At 50.9% G+C, this 22,701-nt stretch overlaps 1 protein-coding gene across 3 annotated transcripts; it reads left to right on the top strand.

Annotated features, from left to right (window-relative positions):
• The first annotated feature begins 5,519 nt into the window (after positions 1-5,519).
• TARS2 (threonyl-tRNA synthetase 2, mitochondrial) lies at positions 5,520-22,340 on the top strand. Of its 3 annotated transcripts, XM_084769589.1 has the most exons (19): positions 5,524-5,564; positions 5,696-5,864; positions 6,079-6,275; positions 8,366-8,489; positions 10,331-10,455; positions 10,920-11,037; positions 11,115-11,179; positions 11,398-11,476; positions 13,057-13,203; positions 13,684-13,782; positions 14,126-14,331; positions 15,106-15,268; positions 15,605-15,742; positions 16,382-16,459; positions 19,461-19,561; positions 19,690-19,791; positions 20,080-20,152; positions 20,805-20,919; positions 21,870-22,340. In XM_084769589.1, exons 2-19 carry the CDS (start codon positions 5,784-5,786, stop codon positions 22,016-22,018), a joined length of 2,160 nt encoding a protein of 719 aa, XP_084625715.1. In that variant the 5' UTR covers positions 5,524-5,564; positions 5,696-5,783; the 3' UTR covers positions 22,019-22,340. The 3 variants fall into 3 exon arrangements, with proteins under 3 accessions (XP_084625716.1, XP_084625715.1, XP_084625717.1); XM_084769590.1 differs by lacking the exon at positions 15,605-15,742 and having other exon boundaries at positions 5,520-5,564; XM_084769591.1 differs by lacking the exons at positions 5,524-5,564; positions 5,696-5,864; positions 6,079-6,275; positions 8,366-8,489; positions 10,920-11,037.
• Positions 22,341-22,701: the final 361 nt, after the last annotated feature.

Here is a 22,701-nt window from a genome sequence, read left to right as displayed (position 1 = left end):
GGTTTGACATTTTTCTTTGAGACTGGGGCTTTGACCAAGGGCCCCGGCCTCTCTGGTGAGTGCAAGCAGAGGCCGCTTCTCTTCTCCAGGAGCCAAAACTGCAGCTTTGTAGCACAGTCCTGTGGTTAGAGGTGATAAACTTTCTGCGTGGACGATACAGCAGGACTGTCCAGGGCCAAAGGTGAGACAGGCTACAGGACACAGAAAGAAAAGCCGGGGTAGCCCTGAAGATGCTGCTAGACTGGCCTTTCACCCAAGGGTGTGCGGGGAAGGACGAGGCGGTGTGTGTACCCACACATAACCTGAGGCGCAGGTGCCAGCCCCTCAGCCGTGTTCTTCATAGCCACGTGTTCTTACCTCTCTTAGCTTTGTCGGGGATGGGGGAGTTGTCTACAATATTTTGTTTTCCAGCTTAATAAAACACTGTTTTCTTTGTTGTGTGGTTAACTTTTCCCCTCTTGCACTGACCCTTTCCAGCTGTCCTCTTGTGTACCCATGTCACTGAAGTCTAGCTGAGCCTCTTAGATCTTCATGGCCTCGTGGGGTTTTTGTTGGGTTGTCTGTATTGGGATGGGTGGGATGAGATGAGCGGGGTCAGGGAGTGACCGCTGATGGCGTGGGGTGTACTGTATAGATAATTGTGTGTTTTCCAACTATTGTACAATTGTGCAAGAAAAAAAGGTGGGTTTGGTGATTGTGCTTGCAGCGCTGAGCTCCTGCCGGCGAAGGACAGCCCAAGCATCTGGAGGGACATTTTTAAATCAAGCGTATAATTGGAGGGAGTGTGTGGAAATGGGTCCTCTGGTCAACTATCCCTGTCTGTCCTTGGTCACATATTGGTAATTGATCTGTCATGCAGAAACTCTTCTCTCTCACTTCATCCTTTTTCATAACCCAATGAGGCTTAATAAATGGAATGCTGGCTTAAAAGGATCACAGGACATAGTACATGAGGCCCAGGCCTGGGTCACTGGCAGGGTAGAAGGCTCTGAGTAGCAGGTCCTGATTCCATGAAGCTCCGTGTGTCACAAGACTTCAGCAATGGCAGCAGTCTCAGGGACACACCCAGCTGCTGGGGTGTACCCCTGTACTGACTGTGGAATCTGGCTGTCTTCCTCGTCATCACTGCAGAGCTCAAATGGCTACCTGAAGGAGCAACAGTCTTCAGACTTCCTCATTGGCATGTTACTGAAAACTACATGGAGCCCTCCAGCCCAGCTTGTTTTATTCAGGCCAGTCCTACACTGCAGGAATGAGTTAACTCCTCTGTGTGGACTTAGTAACGCCATCAGAATGGGTTTTGGGGTATTAGGGTGTCTCTCATACTTGCTTATGAGTAACTACGGACAAGTCTGATCAGTTGCTGTTCACAATTGCTGAGGAATAACTCACTGAGGCTCTGAAGACAAGGCTTCTAGAAGGTCACTGTCTAAAGTAAACATCCTGTTCTGAGTAGAAGGGGAGAATTTGACTTAAGTGTGATAGAAAACTAGACATCAGAATTACTTGTGAAAAGAGGCAAATTTTTCCTCAGCCACAAAGTTGGGGATGGGCGTGGGGCAGGGCAGGCTAATTTGTAGTAGAGCCCTTGGCACAGAAAAAGCCCTGGATTTGATCCCTCAGCACTAGGAAACAAGGCTGGAACTTTCTTAGACATATAATTAATTACAGTTACCTTGGGGGAGGGGGCAAAGGGACTGGTTGGGGGTTGTGTTTCTGTGCCTGGGATTAAATTGAGGACCTCATACACACAGCCCTTCCAGTCTTTGTTCTCACTGAGGAGAATTCTCTCTATGTGGGTGGAGGCACTAAGGAGACAACCCAGAAGCAACAGCCACATCTGTTCACTGACTCAAAAGGATGCTGGCTAAGCCAGTATACCCTGAACTTGTTTAGGTTCATGGCAAACTAAATGTTACTGAACTTTTTCTCTCCTATGTCATTGTATCCTCCTTAATTTGTAAGATGAGGCTCAAGTCACCTTATCTGTGGAGAAGAAAGGACCTAGTGTTTACTGTGTTTTTCTTCGAGTGTCTGAGGATGGGAAGAGCATCAACAGCATCCACTCGTTTCCCCTTTCATGTGCTAAGGTCCTGGTTAAGGGCAGCGGAGGGTAGAAAAGTATCACGCTGGCTGCATGCTAGGCCTCCCATGGATGTTACTAACCAACCTTTCTGTAAGCTGGACTTCCCAGCTGGAGCTGGGAAAGTGGCAGAGTACTCATTTTTGGAGTTCTGAGCCCCAGTGTCCCCTGGGAAACATGGCAAAGACGTTTCACGTTCTGGGTGCCAGTAGGTAAAATTTGCTTCTAAGAGCTAAGATGGATTTGGAGGCTATGTACTGATCCCAGTAAATGAAAAGTACTCATTGGGGTTAGTTGAAGTAGTCGAAAGCCTATAAAAGCCAATACCTTCAGCACAACTTGGGTCAACTGAGGATGTCTGGTCTCAGGGTAGAAGAAACGTGAGAACTTCCTAAAATTTGGCTCAAGGATCTAGAGTGCTTTTCATTGCCGATTTCCCATATACTGTGCACCTCTCATTTATTCGCTCTCTGTAACCAGTCTGTTGGGAGGACATCACATTTCTTGACTTTTTCTTGAAAGTACTTCAGTCTAAAAGTCCTCTTTGGCCACAGGTCTCTGAGTCATGTGCCTCTGGAAGCAAGGGTATGTAGGCAAGTATGCTCCGTGAGTAATCTGGCCTCACAGAGGCATTGTGGCAGTGTGAGCAACCCAGGCTGTGGTTTGGACAGACTAGGATTTGGCCTTGAGAGCATTTTCCATGGTGTAAAGGGAGCTGAAGAACACTACTAACCGAGTTGTTCCAGGAATGAAATGGAATTGTGAACTAGCACTGCACCTCAGGATGCTTGCAGGCAGGAGTGGGCTGGACCAGGAACGTTACAGAGATGTTTCCCAGTTAGACCAAAAGTGCAGTATCCCCTGGGGCCAAGGCATGCACTAGGAGAGTCAATAATATGTGTTGGCCTTGGCTGCCTGGCTTGCCGCAGTGGGTGAGGGGATAACACTACACCCTTCCTCCACTGCAACACAAGTCACATCCATGAGGATGTGGTGGCTGATCAGTCCGCATCAGCCCAGCGCAGTGAAGGGTGAGTGTAGCAAGGAGCTGGCGTTCCAGGCTGGCATTCCTCTGTGGTCTCAGCAGAACAACACAGTGTGGAGTAACGTTTTAATGGAATCCAAAATCCCTATCTTTTGAAGTTTCCAGTCAGTACGTGACCAGCACATATTTCTATTTATTGGGTTATGTTGTTGCTTGTGGTATGATACTACACATCCTCTGCTTTAGTGACAGAAGAAAATCTTGGTCAGTGCTGCTTAGAACAACTGCACCCTGACCACAAGAATGTGTGTGTGTGTGTGTGTGTGCGCGTGCACGCGCACACACACACACACACACACACACACACACACACACACACACACACACGCTCGCCCGAGCACCCCTTCCTCCCCACAGCCTTGATTCTTTCTTTGTATTTCAGGATGTGTAACATACCAGAAGATGGAACCCCAGAGTGGCCAGCTGCCCTCCCCAGACAGAACGCTGGGCCTCTCTGGAAGCCTAGGTTTCTGACAGCTCTTCCACGAGACCCCTTGATCCTATCACCACTGCAATCTGGGAATGGACAAAGTGTCCCCACCCCAGGGAGGGACTCGTTGGGCCTCAACAGATGCTAAAAGGTCATTTCCCTTTGTTTTTCCACACACCTGCCCTCTTCTGGTTTTGCTGTGGAAAGCTAGCCCTGTATCCTGGATTTAATAGGGATAAAGGAAAGAGGAAAGGAGGCTGGAGGCTGGGGTGTTGATGAGAGGTGGAGGCCTATGCGAGGAGCAGAGAACTGCCCCAAGTTGGATGCCTATGAGAGGACCATGGAGTCTGTTGGGAGTAAACTGTAAAAAGAACATGATAAGCTGGAAGAGGGCGAGGTTTGGCTTCATCAGCACTCATGTTTTGACCTTAAACTATCTTCTGTAATTGATTGGTTGATGGTTTTTCTAAATAGGGTTTCTCTGTGTGTCGCTTCAGCTGACCTGGAACTTGCTCACAGAGATCTGCCTGCCTCTGCCTCCTGAGTGCTGGGGTTAAAGGCGTCCTCCACCATGCCTGGCTGACTTATGTGATTTTTAAATTCCACTTCTGGGACCAATAAGATGGCTCAGCCTGGCAGCATGACTTCATCCCTAGGATACATGTAAGGTAAACAGACAGAACTGGCCCTGACTACCACAACTGTGCCACTCACACCCATAAAGATAGTTCATACGGATGCATAATACTAGAAAATGAAGCCCGGACCTATAGGATTTCTCTAAGGTCTGTCTGCCATGACTACAGAGGATAAAGGAAAGGTCTCAGATCCTGTCTCAGAGTTTTATATCCAATAGTAGTAACAGTGTCTGGCTGCTGGTTGTATATAACAAGCACGGAGTTTAGCAGTTTACATAAAATGTACCTCAACACTTGGAACATTTTCCCCCCAAGACAGGGTTCTCTTGTGTTCTCTAGCTGTCCTGGTATTCGCTCTGTAGACCCAGCTGAACTAGAATTCAGAGAGATCTGCCCGCCTCTGCCACCCCCACCCCCAGTGCTGGAATTAAAAGCATGCGCTATTACCGCTGTATAGAATTTTTTTTTTCATTTTGCAAGACAGAGTTACTCTGTTTAACAGCTCTAGCTGTCCTGGAACTCTCTGTAGACCAGGCTGGCCTCAAACTCACACAGTGATCCACCTGCCTCTGCCTCCCAAGTGCTAGGATTAAAGGCGTGCGCCACCACTGCCCGGCATGTTTTTGTTTTGGTTGGTTGGTTGGTTGGTTGGCTGGTTGTTTTTTCGAGACAGGGTCTGTGTAGTCTTGGCTGTCCTGGAACTCTGTAGACCAGGCTGGCCTTGAACTCACAGCGATCTGCCTGCCTCCGCCTTCCCTCCTGAGTGCTGGGATTAAAGGCATTCGCCACCACTCCCAGCTAAAACAGATATTTTTATTCCTGTTTTATAGATGAGAAAATTGAGATTACAGAAATTTACCAAATTACACTAGATGTTCAGTTCCAGTGTCTGTGCTCTTGTCCCTGCCAGGTGGTTTTCTTTTGTCCCCAAGACTGGGCTTCTCTGTGTATGTAGCCTTAGCTGTCCTGGATTTTGTAGACCAGGCTGGCCTCTAACGCAGAGATCCTCCTACCTGTCTTCCAAATGCTGGGATTAAAGGCGTGTGCCACCACGCCCGTCTTTATAAAGACATTTTATGATTAGCCAGGTGTGGTGATGCACGCCTTTAATCCCAGCACTCGGTAGGCAGAGGCAGGCGCATCGCTGTGAGTTCGAGGCCAGCCTGGTCTACAAAGTGAGTCCAGGACAGCCAGGGCTACACAGAGAAACCCTGTCTCAAAAAAAAAACCTTTAACAAAAAAAAGAAATGTTATGATTTACTAACTTTCACTTCCTGCCTTTCTCTCACTCTTGCCCTCAGGAGGTCGGGCCCCTGTCCGCTCTATTGGACTACTTCCTGCCTGCCACTCTGGGCTTCGGGGCTGCAGGTGTGTGCAACAGCTTCCACTTTCCGGTCAACCGGAACCTTTCCCAGAGAGACTGCTGATACGCGGGACGAGCCTAGGCGGAGTTCCTGGGGGTGGTGCCCGACCTGAGTGGCAGCAACTTTATCCAATAGGAAGGGACGTTATTGGCTCAGAAGCCAATGAGGAGCCTGGTGAGGAAGAAGCGGCGATCTGAGCATGGAAGTACCGACTTGAAGCAACATGGGTCTCTGTCTGATGCGGCGCCGTCCCGGGTTCCCACTCCCGGGATTCCGCCGCTGCGAGCTCCACACAGTGCGTGAGGTACTCAAAGTCCCCAGCCGTCCAGCCCAGCAGAGTCCAAGGAGCAGGCTGTCCCAGCCTCCTCCGGACTGCCGCCCTACTCCGAAATGTGCGTTCCCCCTAAATCCCTAACCCGAGACCTAGTTTCTCCCAGTCCCCTCCTTAGCGCGACTTAAACGTCCCCATCCCGGAGTCGTGGGCCCCGCGACACCTCCTAACGTGCCTTTCTCTTCAGGCCTCTGTGCCAACTCCTCCACATTGGTTGGCAGAGCGATCTGGCCTCTTTGAGGAGCTGTGGACCGCTCAGGTGAAAAGGTTAGCAAGCGTAAGACAGAAGAAACCTCAGGCGATTACGGTATCACTCCCTGAAGGCCAGAGGGTAGATGCTGTTGCGTGGAACACAACCCCTTACCAAGTGGCCCGGCAGATCAGGTACCTACAACATTTGTCTGTTTGTCCTTTTATTTTCTCTGTGCCTGATCAGGGAAAGAAAGCATCTTTTTCTTCGTTTATATTTTTCTTTATTTTCCTGTCAGAAAGTTAGTCTTTGGGCAGAAGAGGGGGCAGTGATTGCCACGCGGGTATAAGGACCTGAGACCAGAATTCGCTCCTTGCAGTGGAAGGAGGATGACCCCTACAAGTTGTGCCCTGGCCTCCGCATGGACTGTAGAATGTATGCCCCACCCACAAATAAATACAATAATAGTTTAAGATTGAAAATAAAAGATGTGGTGGCATGTTGTGATCCCAGCACTGCAGAGACAGGCAGGTCCCTGCACTATCTGGCCAGCTTGCCTAGCATGCTGCGGGACCCACCTCCTTTCCAATGAGAGACCCTGTTTCTAAAACCACAGCTCATGGCTCCTGAGGAAGAATACACACCTGGTTCTCTTTTTTTTTTTTTAAAGGGAGAAAAAAAGGATTTCCTCCCCCCTCCCCAACTGGGCAGTGTTACCACACACCTTTCATCCTAGCACTCTAGAGGTGGAGATAGTCAGACCTCTGAGTCTGAGGGGACTTTGGAACTCCCTCTGGAGTTCCAGGACAGCCAGAGCTAAAACAAACCCTTTGGTGAAATAAATAATAACTATTATTATTATTATTAATTTCAGGTGGGTGTGGTGGTGCGTGCCTTTAATTTAGAATTTACAAGGCAGAAGCAGGTGGATCTCTGAATAAGAAGCCAGCCTAGTAGATACCATGTAAAAAGACCTTATCTCAAAAAAAACTTTTTTTTTATTTAATGTGTGTGTGTGTGCACGCGTGCGCACATCCTTGTCTGATGTTCACATGTGTGCCTGTACCTGTCCACACAAATGCATGCCACAGTGCACATGTGGAGGTCAAAGAACAACCTTTGGGAGTAAGTTTTTCCTGAGGCTGAACTCGGCTCATCACGCTTGGCAGCAAGCGCCCATACAGCTCATAAACATCAGTGTTGAGCTGTCTTGATCCTTCTGCCTCTACTTCCTGGCTCTGAGATCATGGGTGCGCACAACCACTCTAGTTTATATAACGCTGGGAGTCAAACCCAGGCCTTCCGAGTTGGGCAAGAACCCTGCTGAGTGAGTCCCTCCCCTACCCCTGCCCGTTTGAATTTAAAAGAAGAACCTCCAGGGCGGGCAGGCCACACATCTGGGCAGCTGCCCGGAAGAGAACAAGACGAGAAGTGGGCAAGGCTGGGCTATTCAAGCTGTCATGGACGTCATCAAAGGTGAAGAGGCCAAGCAAATGTGTGCCTTTGTGACTCTGAGAGGAGTGCTGAGACCCAGCCAGACCTCACGGGGACTCAAAAGGACTGCACTCCAGGATCCCTTTATTGACACAGTCTCACTCTAACCCAGGCTGGCTTTGAACTTGGGGAAACCTTCCTGCTTAAGCCCCCCAAGTGCTGAGATTCAGGTGTAAGCCTCTAAGTTTAGATAGCCTTTCTTGCCAAGTACAGTGGTGCAGGCCTGTAATCTTAGCAGAAAGTGGAGACAAAAGACTCAGAATTCAAGGACAACCTCAACCATGTAGCAAAGCAAAATGGAGGAAACAGGGTGTCCCACCCCCAAGACAGGGTCTCTCTCTGTGTACTGTTGGCTGTCCTGGACTCACTTTGTGACCAAGCTGGCCTTGAACTCACAGAAATCCACTGGCCTCTGCCTCCCAGAGTGCTGGGATTACAGGTGTGGGCCCCCACGCCCAGCTGGGGCTTCTTTCTTGAGGATTTGTCTTTGCTGTTTCAGAGTTTCTGCCTTTCTGCCATCCATTGGGAAGAGAAATAGTACTGTATTTTTTGGACCGTAAGAAGCACTTATGGTCTACCTCCAAAAGTGGAGGGGAATTCCGGGTGTGGTTTATGGTCCAAATGCAGTTTTTACTGTTTTTCTTCTCTGAAAACTAGATGCGTCTTATGGTCAGGTGTGTCTTATAGTCCAAAAAGTACGGTAGGTTTTGTTGCTGTGGAAACTAAGACATCTACCTCTTGTTCTGTGGACTGTAACACTCTCTTCATCCCTGCCCTCCTCCTGCTATAGTCTAACACTGGCTGATACTGCAGTGGCCGCAGAAGTAAACGGAGAACTCCGTGATCTGGACCGGCCCTTAGAAACAGATTGTCACCTCAGATTTCTGACGTTTGATTCCCCAGAGGGCAAAGCAGTAAGTTTCCTCTGTATGACGAATACAGTGCCTATATTAGCTGAATGAGCTTTAAGCAGGAAATTGTAATTTTTCTTTTATCTCAGTTTCTCAATTCAGAACTGGAAGGAAGACTTATCACAGAGTCTGTTGACCATTTGGTTATTCCTTATGAAGCTGGAAGCCTTGATAAAGAGTTTTGTTTTGTTTTGTTTTTTTAAGATTTATTTATTCATTATTACGTATACAGTGCTCTGCCTGCATGTACACCTGCAGGCCAGAAGAGGGCATCAGATCTCATTATAGCTGGCTGTGAGCCACCATGTGGGTGCTGGGAATGGAACTCAGGACCTCTGGAAGAGCAGGCAGCGCTCTTAACCACTGAGCCGTCTCTCCAGCCCTTGATAAAGACTTTTACTTAGCTTTGCTCTACTAAGCAAACACCGCGTATGCGAGTGAAAGAGAGCGAGCGAATAAGCTGAGAAAGGAAGGGTGGTGTGGCTGTTCAACCTCCGCAGCTACTGAGCGCATGCAGTGGAAGTCATCCGTGATATGTACTCAGTTCTCATAGGTTCCAGAACCGAACACAAAACCTGGGGGCCTTCCGCTTTGTTCATTTCATGTCAGCTCAGATATCACAGACTTTTGTTTATTAGAACATGGGAAAATGCATTTCTTTTGTCATCTAAATTTGAATAGTGAACAAATCCAAGAATAGTTCCATCTCACTAGATTCCTGGAACAGAAAAAAAATGGCAATAAGAGGCAGAACAAAAGGCTGGGATAGCTGGTGTGCAGCTCCTTCCTGGTTTATAGCAGCACCCACACAAACAACAGCAGCAGCACAGCAGAACTCCAGGGAGCTGCCATTTGGGGGTTTTGTGTGTTTGTGTGCTTTAAGATGGTGTTTCTCCCAGCAGCCAGCACATCCAGCTAGGAACCGTGTTCTTTATAAGTAGTACACACTAAGCCCTAAAGCTCACAGGAGCAGCAGAGCCCAGTGGCCACCTGCCTCTGTGCCCCTGGTCCAGAAAACACTGAGGACGTGTAGGGCGGACCCACACTTCCCTCAGCAGCAGAAGAAACAATACTAGCCCTCTGCTTTCCTTAAGTTGTTTTTATTTGGGGCTGGAGAGATGATGGCTCAGCACTTGAGAGCACTGGCTCCTCTTCTAGAGGACCAGGGTTCAATCCCCAGCACTCACATGGCAGCTCACGCCTGTCTGAAACTCCAGTTCCAGGGGTCCGTGGCACCCGGCATGCATGTGTGCACAACCCTGCACAGGAAGGCAGAATACACACACACACACATACACACACGCGCACACACACATGTACGCACACATACACGCACACATACACACACGCACACACATACAAAAGTAAAATAAGGCTTGGGGATTTAGCTCCGTGGTAGCATGCTTGCCTAGCAAGTACGAGGCCCTGGGTCAGTCCTCAGCTCTGGGGGGGGGGGGGGGGAAGTAAAATAGATAAATTTTTAAAAAATATTTTTGTGAAAAAAAAATTTGTGTGTGTGTGTACATGTGCGTGCCTTCCTGTTTGTACATGTCTGCATGTGTGCCTAGTGCCTATAGAGTCTAGAAGAGGGTGTCAGACCCCTGAAATCAGAGTTACAGATGGCTGTGAGCCAGCTGATACCGCGTCCTGTGCAAGAACAGCTGTTCTTAGCCATTAGTCCATCTTTCCAGCCCCTGCTATGGACAGCTTTTCACTATGCAAAGAAGTCGCCTCATACATCCAGGTTATCTGTTTGGTAGCAGCCAGCCTTCCCAGCAGCCTCCCTGAGGAGAGCATCGGAGCTGCGACGCAGGCGGCTGATGCGCGTGTTCTTGTGCACACAGGTGTTCTGGCACTCCAGTGCCCAGGTGCTGGGTGCAGCTGCTGAACAACAGCTGGGGGCTGCTCTCTGCCGAGGTCCAAGTACAGAGTCTGGCTTTTACCACGATTTCTTCCTGGGAAACGAGCGGTGAGCAGTCCAAGGAAGCAGGTTGATTCTGGGTCTTGGGGCGAGCTCAGTTTGTAGGAGCTGAAGAGGTGTTTAGGTACCAAGCAGAAACGCGCACCCTTTCCAGTTGGCCTCCCTTTTGAGCCTTTTCTACTCCTCATGAATTCTGGTGTTCCTTCACCCCTCTTCCCGTCCTCTCCCATCTTGTCTCTCTCCCTCTCTCCTTTTGTAGCCGAGGCTGGTCTTGAGTTCATGATCTTCCTGCCTTGCCTATAGAATGCTTGCTGAGGATGAGCAAGGCCAGGGTTCAATCCCCGGTACCACACACACAAATCTATACTAAGTTATGTTTTCTCTGAGTTTGTCTTTGCCAGTAATAACAGGTGTGTTGAAAGGCAGGAGTTGACTCCCTAGCTAGCGTGTCCTCAGGGGTGCCAACGCAGGGCTGTCTCGGAAGAGGCAAGCCAGCAAACTCCCTTTTCCAGGACAGTGCGCAGCTCAGAGTTGCCCATTTTAGAGCGGATTTGCCAGGAGATCATAGCTGCTGCACAGCCTTTCCGAAGGCTGGAGGCCTCCCGGGAGCAGCTGCGCCAGCTCTTCAAGGTGAAATGGCAGCGTGAGGGAGAGGGTAACACCCAGGAGGGCCTTGTAGCTTCACCTCTTTTTCTGCCTTCTTCTAGGACAACCACTTTAAGCTGCATCTGATGGAGAAGGAAGTGACAGGACCAACAGCAGCGGTGTACGGGTGAGTCAAGAAAACAGGGAGGCTCCGAGGAGGCCAGAGCTTCAGTAAAGAAACGGTGATGGTGGGTAATCTGTAGTGCTCCAGAGAGAGAGATGGGAAGAGCACTGATCTGTGTCTGTCTCTGCTCTCCTTCCTCAACACCTCAGGTGCGGCGTGTCAGTCGACCTCCGCCAGGGAGGGCCCCCTTCTTCTGTTTAACCAGCAGCTCTCTGTCTCAGGTGCGGCATGTCGGTCAGCCTCTGCCAGGGCCCCCTTCTTCGGCACACTGGACAGATCGGCGCACTGAAGCTCCTGACGGTGAGTTATGCTGTGCGGTTTAGTTAGAGCGCTGCTCCTGTTTTCCCAGGAGAGCTGGAGAGTGGAAAGTGTGCTCCTCCACAGCGCTTCTCTGCTCTCAGGGCTCATGAGGGAATCTAGGAAAAAGGGTTTTCTCCGTTCTGGAATCTCAAAGTTTCATGGCAGATACTGGGCCTGCCAGGGTACAGAATGCAATTGAGACCCCTCTCTGGATCTGCATTAAGGGAAATAAACCAAGAGATCATAGCTGGCTAGACAGGGTCATATGGAAAAGGAACTTGTCCAGGAGGATGGGTGATGCTGTGACAGATACTGGAGAGAGCGTCCAAGGATGGGCGTGCCTGCTGTGAAAGTGCTGTGAGGGATGGGGTGGAGGCAGCAAGAGACAGGCAGGTGTGTAGAAAAAACCTCCTGAAAACTTAGCCATCTGCACAGTCTCCTTCTGCCAGGTGTGCCGCTTGGGCCAAATCTCCGTCTGTTGCTTCTGTCTGTCAAAGGAGAGTGAATATTCCTGTGCCACTGGTAAAGCCACACCATAGAACTAAAGCCAGGGAGCAAGAAGAAAGTGCTTAAGGCGAAGACTATGAATTGTCAGTTCTTTCAAGGCAAGCATGTTAGTACATGCCTGTGATCCCCAGCACCTGGGAAATGGAGGCAGGAAGATGAGGGCGTCAAGGTTATCCATCAGGTCTGAGGTCAGCTTTGCCTGCTTGAGACCCTGTCTTAAAAACAGCAAAGGTTCTTTCTTATTAATATTGGGGGAAGGTACTTGGGAGGCATAGGCAAGTGGATCGCTGTGAGTTCGAGGCCAGCCTGGTCTACAAAGCGAGTCTAGGACAGCCAGGGCTACACAGAGAGACCCTGTCTTGAAAAACAAATAAAAATGGGGGGAGGGGTGGTTTTCTTTTTTTTGTCCAGTGGGGTTTGCTTTCTTTTTTGAGACAGGGTTTCTCTGTGTAGCCTTGGCTGTTCTGGACTTGCTTTGTAGACCAGGCTGGCCTCGAACTCACAGAGATACACCTGCCTCTGCCTCCCACGTTCTGAGGTGAAAAGTGTGCGCCATCATGTCCGGCTCTTATTAATACTGTTAAAGAGCAAGCGGGGACATTTGCATCTCGTGTGGCTAGGAGTAGGTGTCATGCAGGAGGCTGGCTTGTCTAGCTGTTGTATGGACTGCGGTTCTTTTGGTTTTTGTTTGTTTGTTTTTCGAGACAGGGTTTCTCTGTGTAGCAATGACTGTCCTGGACTTGCTGTATGGAATGTTGCCATTTGATCACAGTCTAGTTTTTCTTGTAAGCAGTAATTAATTAGAAGGTGGAACTATACACAAGGGTCCAGGGGAGCTGGTGGGAACGCGGAGCAGAAGCTGTGTGACACTGCACCTGACCAGGATGCGCAGAACACAGAACCAGGGACCAGGCAGGAAGGTGCCATCCTGCTGCCACCGACAGTAGGGAAATCATGAGAGGCGCTGATCTTCACGCGGTGACGTCTGAACTGAGAGGATCATAGATTTGACAGGAAGGCCGATGCCTCCGGCCCTCTTCACCTTCACTTTGACTCCCTCTGCCGTCTCACAGAACTCCTCAGCCTTGTGGAGGTCCTCAGGGGCGCCAGAGACACTGCAGAGAGTATCGGGAATTTCTTTCCCCAAGGCAGAATTACTGAGGAATTGGGAAGCACAGAGGGAGGAAGCAGAGTTAAGAGACCACAGACGCATCGGGAAGGTACGGGGCCAGAGGAGCGGGGAGGGCGGTGATGAAGGGGGAGGAATGTGATGTCGTCTTTTGGTTGGGTTTTTTGTTTTGTTTTGTTTTTGTCTTGATATGTTTCAGTTTTGAATTTTTTATAGACAGGCCTCATGGTGCCCGGCTGGCTCTACCTCCCAGGTACTGGGAGTACAGGTCCAAACAGTATGCCTGGCCAAAGAAAGCGATTGTGAATTTGCTGGAAGATTCAGTCAGTTCTATCACTTGGTTTTTTTGTTTTGTTTTGTTTCCTTTTTTGTTTTTCAAGATGGGTTTCTCTGTGTAGCCCTTGGCTGTCCTGGACTTTGTAAACTTGGCCTCTAGCTCACAGCGATCCACCTGCCTCTGCCTCCCTGAGTGCTGGGATCAAAGGTGTGCGCCACCTCACCTTGCTATCACGCGCTTCTTTAGTTCCAAATCCCTTCCCTCCTTGAGTGACAGGGGACATTCTTTCCCCAGGAACAAGAGCTCTTCTTCTTCCATGACCTGAGCCCCGGGAGCTGCTTTTTCCTTCCACGAGGGACAAGAGTCTACAACGCTCTGGTGGCTTTTATCAGGGTGAGGAGCGAGCTCAGGGAGGGACGGAGGCCAGGGTGCTTGCATTTGGCTTATAGCGCCAGCACAGACACTAAGGCAGAAGTCCATGAGCTGAAGGACAGCCTGGGCCACATCACAAGATCCTGTCTCAGGGAAAGGGGAGTGGGGATTGAGACATGAGCCTGTGGAGCCCTGGTGACTTTTCACATGGCATTGCTGTCTGTGGTAAAGCAGCTTAGAGACGTGGCATTCAGTTGCTTGCAGCTTTGGTCAGCATGGTCTGAGCCCCTGAGAGAACCACGAAGCTCTTGTCCCCCCTCCTTCCAGTCTCACTGACTTTTGATGTCTGTATCCACCCTCGCAGGCTGAGTATGCGCGCCGTGGTTTCTCAGAGGTGAAAACTCCCACGCTGTTTTCTACAAAACTCTGGGAACAGTCAGGACACTGGGAACATTATAGGGCAGACATGTTTTCCCTGAAGCCCCCAGGCAATGACGGTGTCGATAGCCACCCCGCCAGGTGTCCCAGAGACATACTTGCTCTCAAGCCTATGAACTGCCCTGCACATTGGTGAGTTGAGGACCAGACACACGCCTTTAATCCCAGCACTCGGCAGGCAGAGGTGGGCGGATCTCTGTGAGTTGGAGGCCAGCCGGGTCAACAGAACCAGTTTCAGGTAGCTCAGGCTACACAGGGAAACCCTGACTTGAAAAACAAACAAACAAAAAACAAAAAGAAGTATCTTGGAAAGAATATTGAAACATCTAACTTGGGCTTTGAATCTACCTCTGGTGAATTCAAGCTTATCCAAGTGAAATTTGGGAAATTATTCCATTTCTTGGGCCTTTGTGTCCTTAGGCGATGTCAAGGCTCTGTGCCCATCACGGAGTATAGACGTACTAAATGATGTCTACTAGTGTGTGGTTGAAAGTTTACCTTTTTTTTCCCTAGACAGGATCTCACTGTGCAGTCCTGGCTGGTGCCAGACTCACTACACAGACCAGGCTGGCCTCAAACTCACAGAGATCCACTTGTCTCTGCCTGGTGGTATTAAAGGCATGTATCACCATGCCATGCTCAAATGACTCTCGACCACACACACTAATGATGAATCTAGCAGGACACAGTGGGAGAGCATGTTAAGGGGGAGGGAGTGATAGCTAGTTTTGCAGAGAAAGTGGTAGTCGGTGCTGGGCATGGTGGCACACAGCTGTGATCTCAGACCTGGAGAGGCAGACGCAGGAAGATTATGAGTTTGAAGCCAGCCTAGGCTACATAGCAAGTTCTAGGTCAGCCAGGGCTCATTTTCCCTGTAGCCCTAATCTCTTCGCATCCCAACTTCAGCCTGATGTTTGCCCACCGGCCCAGATCCTGGCGGGAGCTGCCGGTACGACTGGCTGATTTCGGAGTCCTGCACCGGGCAGAGGCCTCTGGCAGTCTGGGAGGATTAACACGGCTCTGGCGCTTCCAGCAGGACGATGCTCACATCTTCTGTGCGCCCAATCAGGTGGCTTTCCATGTTCTTTAAAAGTGTCAACTGCTTTTGCCTTAAAGACGGGGTCTCCTGGTCACCTCAAGCGTACAGTGTAAGGGAACTCCTGCCTCACCTCGTGATCCGTGAGATTTCTGCTGTGTGCTACCAATGCCTGGTTTACACCGTGTTAGAAATCAAACCCAGGGCTGCATGCACGCTAGCCAGGCGTTAACACCAACCACGCTGTAGCCACAGCCCCAGTCACCTTCTTTGTATTTTGCATGACTGCTTACCCCTCTGGTTTCCCCCAAACCAGCCATCACCTCAGCCTTCTAGTTGGCAGCTAACGTCCTGACCTCCTGTCTCTAGCTGGACGCAGAGATCCGGGGCTGCCTGGACTTTCTCCGATCTGTCTATGCTGTTCTTGGCTTTTCCTTCCGCCTGGCTTTGTCTACTCGACCATCTGACTTCCTGGGGGAGCCTCACCTATGGGACCAGGCCGAGCAGGTGGGTATGAGAAAGGGAAGCCAGGCAGATGACCAAGTCTCCAGTGGAGAGGCAGTGCTGTTGTTGATTTACCAGTAAGACCTAGTAATTGCTTAGTATCTGGCCTATAATTATTATTACGTCAGTGTAACCCGCTAGCAGTCAATCAAGACACAGCCACCTGTTACATTTCAAAATAGCCTGAGTTGACCTGGGGCCAGGCAGACATTAATCCCCTAAACTACCTCCCATGCCATCTGCTTCTAATAACTTGTATTGCGCTCCCTCCCCTCCATAACCCCATGAACTGCAAATGTTCTTATCTGGGCCAAGTCCCCATCCACGCCGGCCATGTGCTTCTCCCACCGACCCCATGATGGCGCGACCTCCTTCTCTCTTTTTCTGCAGTCTCTCTTCTTCCCAAGATTCTCTCTGTCTTTTCAAGGCCAGGAACTTTAGCCACGTCTATCTCATTTGCCCTGCCCAGGTGTGATGGCTTTTTATTAATTAGCATCAAAATACATCAGACCAACACAGGGGCACGGTAGCCGAGGCCCTCAGATAACAGCATTAACTGTGGGTGTTCATTTTCAGAGACCACCAGGTGGTCACCGTGCTCAGTGGTCTCCTGACATAATCCTCTCATCTGTTCCCTCAAAGGTCCTACAGCAAGCCTTGGAGGAGTTCGGAGAACCCTGGGACCTTAACCCTGGAGATGGTGCTTTCTATGGGCCTAAGGCAAGCGGGAACCACACTTGAGAGTTGTATTTAGTTACCTTGTTATTAAGTTGTATCTACAGAGAATTGTTTTAAACTAGGAGCTAGGCAGTGGTGGCACACACCTTTAATCCCAGCACTCAGGAGGCAGGGGCAGGGGACCTCTGCGAGTTCAGGGTCAGCCTGGTCTGCACAGAGAGTCCAGGACAGCCAGTCTTGAAAATACAAAGTAACAACAACCTGTGTTGGATATAAAAGAGAACAGCATCTCTCTGCCCCACTAAGCTTGGTGCCTCAGGAAGGCTATGGTAGATAAATAGGCCCTGTCAGCTCAGTGGCCTGTGCTGTGCCTCCCGTGAGAGTGCAGTGGGCACAGCATTACTTACAGGTGGGAAAGGCCTCCTGCAGGGATCATTTTCCAGTCAGCACATGAAGAGCCCTGTCTGGGTGGGAGTACTGTAGGCAGAGCTTGGCAGGTGGGGTGAGAACTCACATAGCAGGTTAGAAGGAATGAGAAGGTAGAAAGGACTTGGCTCATGTCTGCTGGATTCAGCAGCCACGCTATAGGAGCCTGCTGTGGGCACCAGCCTGCGTTGTAGCTGCCTGGGAGGTTCAGGGAAGATCACTTGAGCCTTTGAACTTGAGGTCAACCAGGGTAGCACAAGCACAACCAGGCCTCATCTCCGAGGCCGGGCAGTAGGAGCAGGTCCAGTGGTGAGTAACCTGCCAAGTTGCACAGCCTCTGGGTTTGATCTCAGCAGCACAGGAGACAGGAAGACAAGACGTTAGCTGCCTTGTGAGCTTACATATGGGGCATCTGCCTTGTGTTCTCGGGGTCTCTCTTTATGAGACACACACTGGTTTGGAGCTTTCTGTGTAGCCAGACTTCCCTCCTGCCTCTGCTTTCGGGTGCCAGGGTTACAGGTGTGCCTCACTCCTAACTTAGCTTTTGAGTTTGTTCAGTTTTGTTTCATTTCTAGGGTTGTGGTTTGGTTTGTTTGTTTTTTTTGGGGGGGGGTTGTTTGTTTGTTTTTTGGTTTTTCGAGACAGGGTCTCTCTGTGTAGCTTTGGCTGTCCTGGACTCGCTTTGTAGACCAGGCTGGCCTCGAACTCACAGCGATCCGCCTGCCTCTGCCTCCCGAGTGCTGGGATTAAAGGCGTGCGCCACCACACCCGGCTTTTGGTTTGGTTTGCCGAGATAGGGTTTCTCTATGTTATCTTAGCTGTCCTGGGCTCCCTTTGTAGACCAGGCTGGCCTTGAAATCAGCAATCCGCCTGCCTCTGCCTCCTGAGTACTAGGATTAAAAGTGTGTGCCACCACGCCTGGCTTGTTTTTAGGGTTTTGTTTGTATTGTTTTAAAGATTTACTAATTTAACAAGGTGTAATGGTGCATGCCTTTAGACCCATCATTCGGGAGGCAGGTGGATTTCTGTGAGTTTGAGGCCAGCCTGGTCTACAAAGTGAGCCCAGGACAGCCAAAGCTACACAGAGAAAGCCTGTCTCAAAAAAAACAAAAACAAAAAAAAAAGAGATTTATTTTCGTCTTTTTTTGAGATGCAAGCAGATCTTAGTGAGCTCGAAGCCAGCCTGGTCTATAAATCAAGCAATCTGCCTGCCTCTGCCTCCCTGCGTGCTGGCATTAAAGCTGAGCGCCACCACTGCCCGGCAAGATACTGTTTTGTGAAAAGGGGTCCAGAGAGATGGTTCTGATTAAAGAGGGTTACAACCATGAGGACCTGAGTTTGGAACCCAGCACCCACTTAGCAAGCTCGCTGTGGTCTCATGAGTGCCGGTAGCCCAGTGTTGTGGTGCCGACTTAGTGGGGAGAAAAGCTCCAGGTTCAGGGAGAGACCCTGCTGCTGTCATCAGATGCTCTTGATAAAAGCAACTTAAGAGAGAACTGGTCAGTTCTGGCTCACAGGTGGTTACAGTCCCGCAGTGCCCACCATCAGGGACAAAGAGCAGCGGGTGGCTCCAGGACTTAACTCAGGTTCGTTTTATACAATGGAGGAGGCCGACAGGACATGGTCCCACACAGCTAGTTGACCTGCTCAGGGTAACTGACAAGCACGCTCAGAGGCCTCTCTCCAAGGGCAGCCTGTCCACACTAACCATTACACTGCCTCAAGAGAGTAAGGCCAGAGAACGGTAGAAGACACAGGATAGATACATCTGGAGCCTCGTGCACATGTGTATGTGTAGGCACACACACCCACGACATTTAAGTCTCAGGAAGGCAGAGGCAGGCGGATCTCTCTGAGTTCGAGGCCAGACAGGGATACACAGAGAAACCCTGTCTTGGGGTTGCGGGGGAGGTTTCATGTGGTTGCCAGAGGCAGGTGGAGTTCCAGGTCAGCTGCAACTACATAACAGGACTGTCTCCCCAAGAAAAGAAAACCAAAATTAAATAACACTTATGGCTGCATGGCTGAAAGAGTTTGAAAGTCCCCAAGGAGAACAAGGCAAAAGGGTCACAGTGGGCCACTTGGGTCTTGAAACTGATTTCCACAGCGGCATCAACCTCTGCTGTGGCACACATGACATGTTCAGTGGCACTAGGCAGGTCTACTGCAGGGCTAAGGACGAAGGAGACGGGAAGACAAGCAGGGTGGACTTTTGCCAAAGTGATCTGACAGCAAAACAATTGGAAACGAAGGGAGCTTGACGATGTTACAGTTGAGTAGGGTGGGGGCCGGGGGCTAGGAAAATGGAGCTGCAGAGTCAGGCATCAGATTGTCAGCTGAGCTGCAGGAAAGTCACCAGGCTGCGAGTGAGTCTCTGAGGGAGATGACAGGGTGTGGTGGAGCGTGGGTATTGGTCTCTCTGAGAGGAAGAAGCCGGGAAGGACAGGCTGGGGCATGGGTAGCCCCTCGTTAAGTGGAGCAGAGGGCAGGAGTGTGGGCCTTGAGGGTGGCTCAGCTCCCCCACAGCCTGGGACACGGGAAGAGAAGAGTTGGCTGGTAAGATAAGGAAAGCTCTTGGGGCTGCTTTCTGTCACCGCCTTCCATCTCTCTTCTCTAGATTGACGTGCACCTCCGAGATGCTCTTGGTCGGCCCCATCAGTGTGGAACCATCCAGCTTGACTTCCAGCTGCCACAAAGATTTGACCTACAGTACAAGGGGTACAAAACCCACCTCAGCCCTCCTCTCCACCTCTGAAACGCCCCAGCCCAGCCCATCAGGAAGGTGGTTTGGGGTGCTCAGTTCATGGCACCGCCACCATCCCACTCGTTCCCCTTTTCCTCCCAAGGCAAGCGGGGACCCCAGAGCGTCCAGTCCTTATTCACCGAGCAGTGCTCGGCTCCGTGGAGAGGATGTTGGGAGTGCTGGCGGAGAGCTGTGGGGGGAAGTGGTGAGTCACCAGACACAGCACGCTGTCCTCCCCAGCCAGGCCGCTCAGCCGTGGACACCTCACGCCTTCTGACCTTCCTGTCTGCCCCTCTCCTCCTCCCCAGCCATGGACACCTCACGCCTTCTGACCTTCCTGTCCTGCCCCTCTCCTCCTCCCCAGCCATGGACACCTCACGCCTTCTGACCTTCCTGTCCTGTATCTTTCCTTCTCGGATCTCCCTGAAGCTACGCCTAACCCTGATGGCTGGAGCCAAAATGAATAACTCCCTGCCCCATTTCCTCCCACCAGGCCCCTGTGGCTATCTCCGGTCCAGGTGGTGGTCATCCCTGTGGGGACAGAGCAAGAGGAATATGCCAGGCAGGTGAGTATGGCAGCATCTGACACCATGTGGTCAGGAAGAGGCTTTACAGGACTGGGAAGGGCATGAGAGGCAGCTGCCTGTGCTGGAAAATTCTCTAAAAAGCGAAACCAGTTCCTACCTCGTAGAGATGTACAGACAGGTCAGTGGGTGCTTGACACTGCCGACAGCACGTTGAACACGTTTGGCTTATTTTTCCTCTCTGAAGAGAATTGATGGCCAGGTGCAGCAGCACATAGGCCACTAGTACTTGGAAAACTGAAGCAGAAGGTCACAAGTTTGAATCCAGCCTGGGCCTAACAGGGGTGAGCCTTGATGTGCAGGTCACTCGTCGTGTGTTTACCCAGTGTGCACAAGGCCTTGGGCTCCAGCACCACACGAGCCAGCACAGTGCAGTCCTAGCACTTGGGAGGTGGAAACAGGAGATTCAAAAAGCTCATGTTTGTAGAGCAGGCTGGATTGTTTTGTTTTTAAAGACAGGGTTTCTCTGTGCGGGCCCGGTTGCCCTAGACTCATTTTTGTAGAGCAGGCTGGCCTTGAACCCACAGGCCCGCTGGCTCTGCCTCCCTGAGTGCTGGGCTTAAAGGCGTGCGCCACACCCAGCTAATGGCCAAGCTTCCATTAAAATGTACTCATCTCTAAATCTCTGTCCCAGGTGCAGCAGTGCCTACAGGCTGCAGGACTAGTTAGTGACCTCGATGCAGATTCTAGCCTGACCCTCAGCCGGAGAGTCCGCAGGGCCCAGCTCGCCCATTACAATTTTCAGTTTGGTAAGAGGGGTTAGCCGGGCCGCAGTGCCCCAGGCTCTGCATTCTCTGTAGGAAGTCTTTTGTTCGGCTCTGTGTACATTGAATTAAGTGGGCTGAGTAGGAGCCTGACTAATCTGCCTCCACTGCTCCTTCCCGGCCCTCAGAACAGTTTTCTTCTCACTAACCCTCCCCTAGGCTGCTTCTGTTGATTAACCAGGTCAGCATCAGAGAGGTGGCGGCAGGCAGGAGAGGTTACAAAGGCACCAGGTGAAGCCGGGCATGGTGGGCACACCCGCAGTCCCAGGACTGGGCCGGGAGTCAGCTCTTTGAAGCCACTTTGGGCCATGTGCAGCCAGGTTATCAGTAAACCAAGCTGGGCTGCAGCGCTGGTGGAGCGCTGGCCTGGCATACTTTGATCCCAACACGAAAACCAACCACTGGCATTAGCTAATTAGCCTTGTTTGTTATGTGGGTGCAGGTGGCTCTGGGGGACAAGAAAGCCTTAAGGAAGGAAGTTGCTCCTAGCTATTGGGCCACTGCAAGCAAGCAACAGGAAGTGCCCAGCCAGACCGCCTGACTGGGCCTTGCCAGCACTAAGACAAGCTGTGCCTCAGCCCCGCCCCCACCCCCCACCCCCCCCCACCCCCCGCACCCTGCTATTTCCCCTTCCTGCGTTGTACCCTCCCCCAGGTCACACACAGTTTTCTTTCTGTGTAGCTCTCCATCTGTTTGTCTTTGACCCAGCGCTGGCTCCTGACCTACAGTGATAGGGCGAGTGGGGCTGGGGCCATCTCCTTATCTCCTTAGAATGGACGACAGCAGCTAAATACCACATCTCTCCTTCTGTAGCCATGCTTGGCACTGCTCCCACCCTTCCTAAAGACTCAGACTTTGAAGTTTTTGTAAAACAAAAGGAAACAGCCCATATGGTGAATTTTTCCTAGGCTTGCAAATCTTTTCTCTTCCTGCAGTGGTTGGCCCGAGAGAGCAGAGCCAAAGAACCGTGAATGTGCGCACTCGAGACAGCCGGCAGCTGGGGGAGTGGGACCTGGCCGGGTCTGTGCAGAGACTGCTGGAGTTACAGGACGCCAGGGTCCCCAATGCAGAAGAGGTGTTCTGAGTCTTTGCTCACTGGTGTGGTGAGGACTCCTGACCTGTCCATCCCACCCTGTCCAGCAGCCCAGCATGTCCCCAAGTCCTCAGAACAGCTCTCCTGAAAATAGGCTTGCTTTGTAGGCTCCCCAGGAACTAATGCTGTATACTGCTTGGATAGAAGGAGAATAAAAAATAAACTCAAGGCCAGGCGTGGCGCACGCCTTCAATCCCAGCACTCGGGAGGCAGGCAGATCTCTGAGTTCGAGGCCAGCCTGGTCTACAAAGTGAATCCAGGACAGCCAAGGCTACACAGAGACCCTTTCTCGAAAAAAATCAAATAAATAAACTTGAAGCTGGGGTTGTGTCTTCATCTGACTCCAAATGGTAAGGGGCTCTGTTCTGATCTCTTGCCCTAGAGCCGAGGCCTTAGGGGATACTGAGGCCTCTGAGCAGCACAGAGCTGCCTCAGCCATCACCATCACCCAGGGCCCTCCTCTCACTCCCATTGAGACTGTCAGATTCCTTCTTATAAAGGAAGTATACAGATGGGAAACTGAGGCACAGATTAAGGGCTCAGATGTCAGCTTGCTCCGTGATTCTCTGTCCGCTTTGGGGAGCCTGAGTGTCCCCTCCATCATCCCCAGTCCTGTAAGGAGGCTCCAGGAGGCGTTTGGGAGGAGTGGCTGGGAGAGGAGGGGCAGCTGGGAC

The sequence above is a fragment of the Acomys minous genome (genome assembly GCF_964271855.1).
Source record: "Acomys minous genome assembly, chromosome: 19".
Classification (NCBI taxonomy): domain Eukaryota; kingdom Metazoa; phylum Chordata; class Mammalia; order Rodentia; family Muridae; genus Acomys; species Acomys minous.
The sequence above is the reverse complement of the archived record's forward strand: the minus strand, read 5'-3'. Positions and strand labels throughout refer to the sequence as shown.

Coding starts and splice junctions, on each gene's coding strand:
- TARS2 (XM_084769589.1), top strand. CDS start 5,784: ATGGGTCTCTGTCTGATGCGGCGCCGTCCCGGGTTCCCACTCCCGGGA. Junction 19,792..20,079: donor GAGAGCTGTGGGGGGAAGTG/GTGAGTCACCAG, acceptor TCCTCCCACCAG/GCCCCTGTGGCTATCTCCGG. Junction 20,920..21,869: donor CCATTACAATTTTCAGTTTG/GTAAGAGGGGTT, acceptor CTCTTCCTGCAG/TGGTTGGCCCGAGAGAGCAG.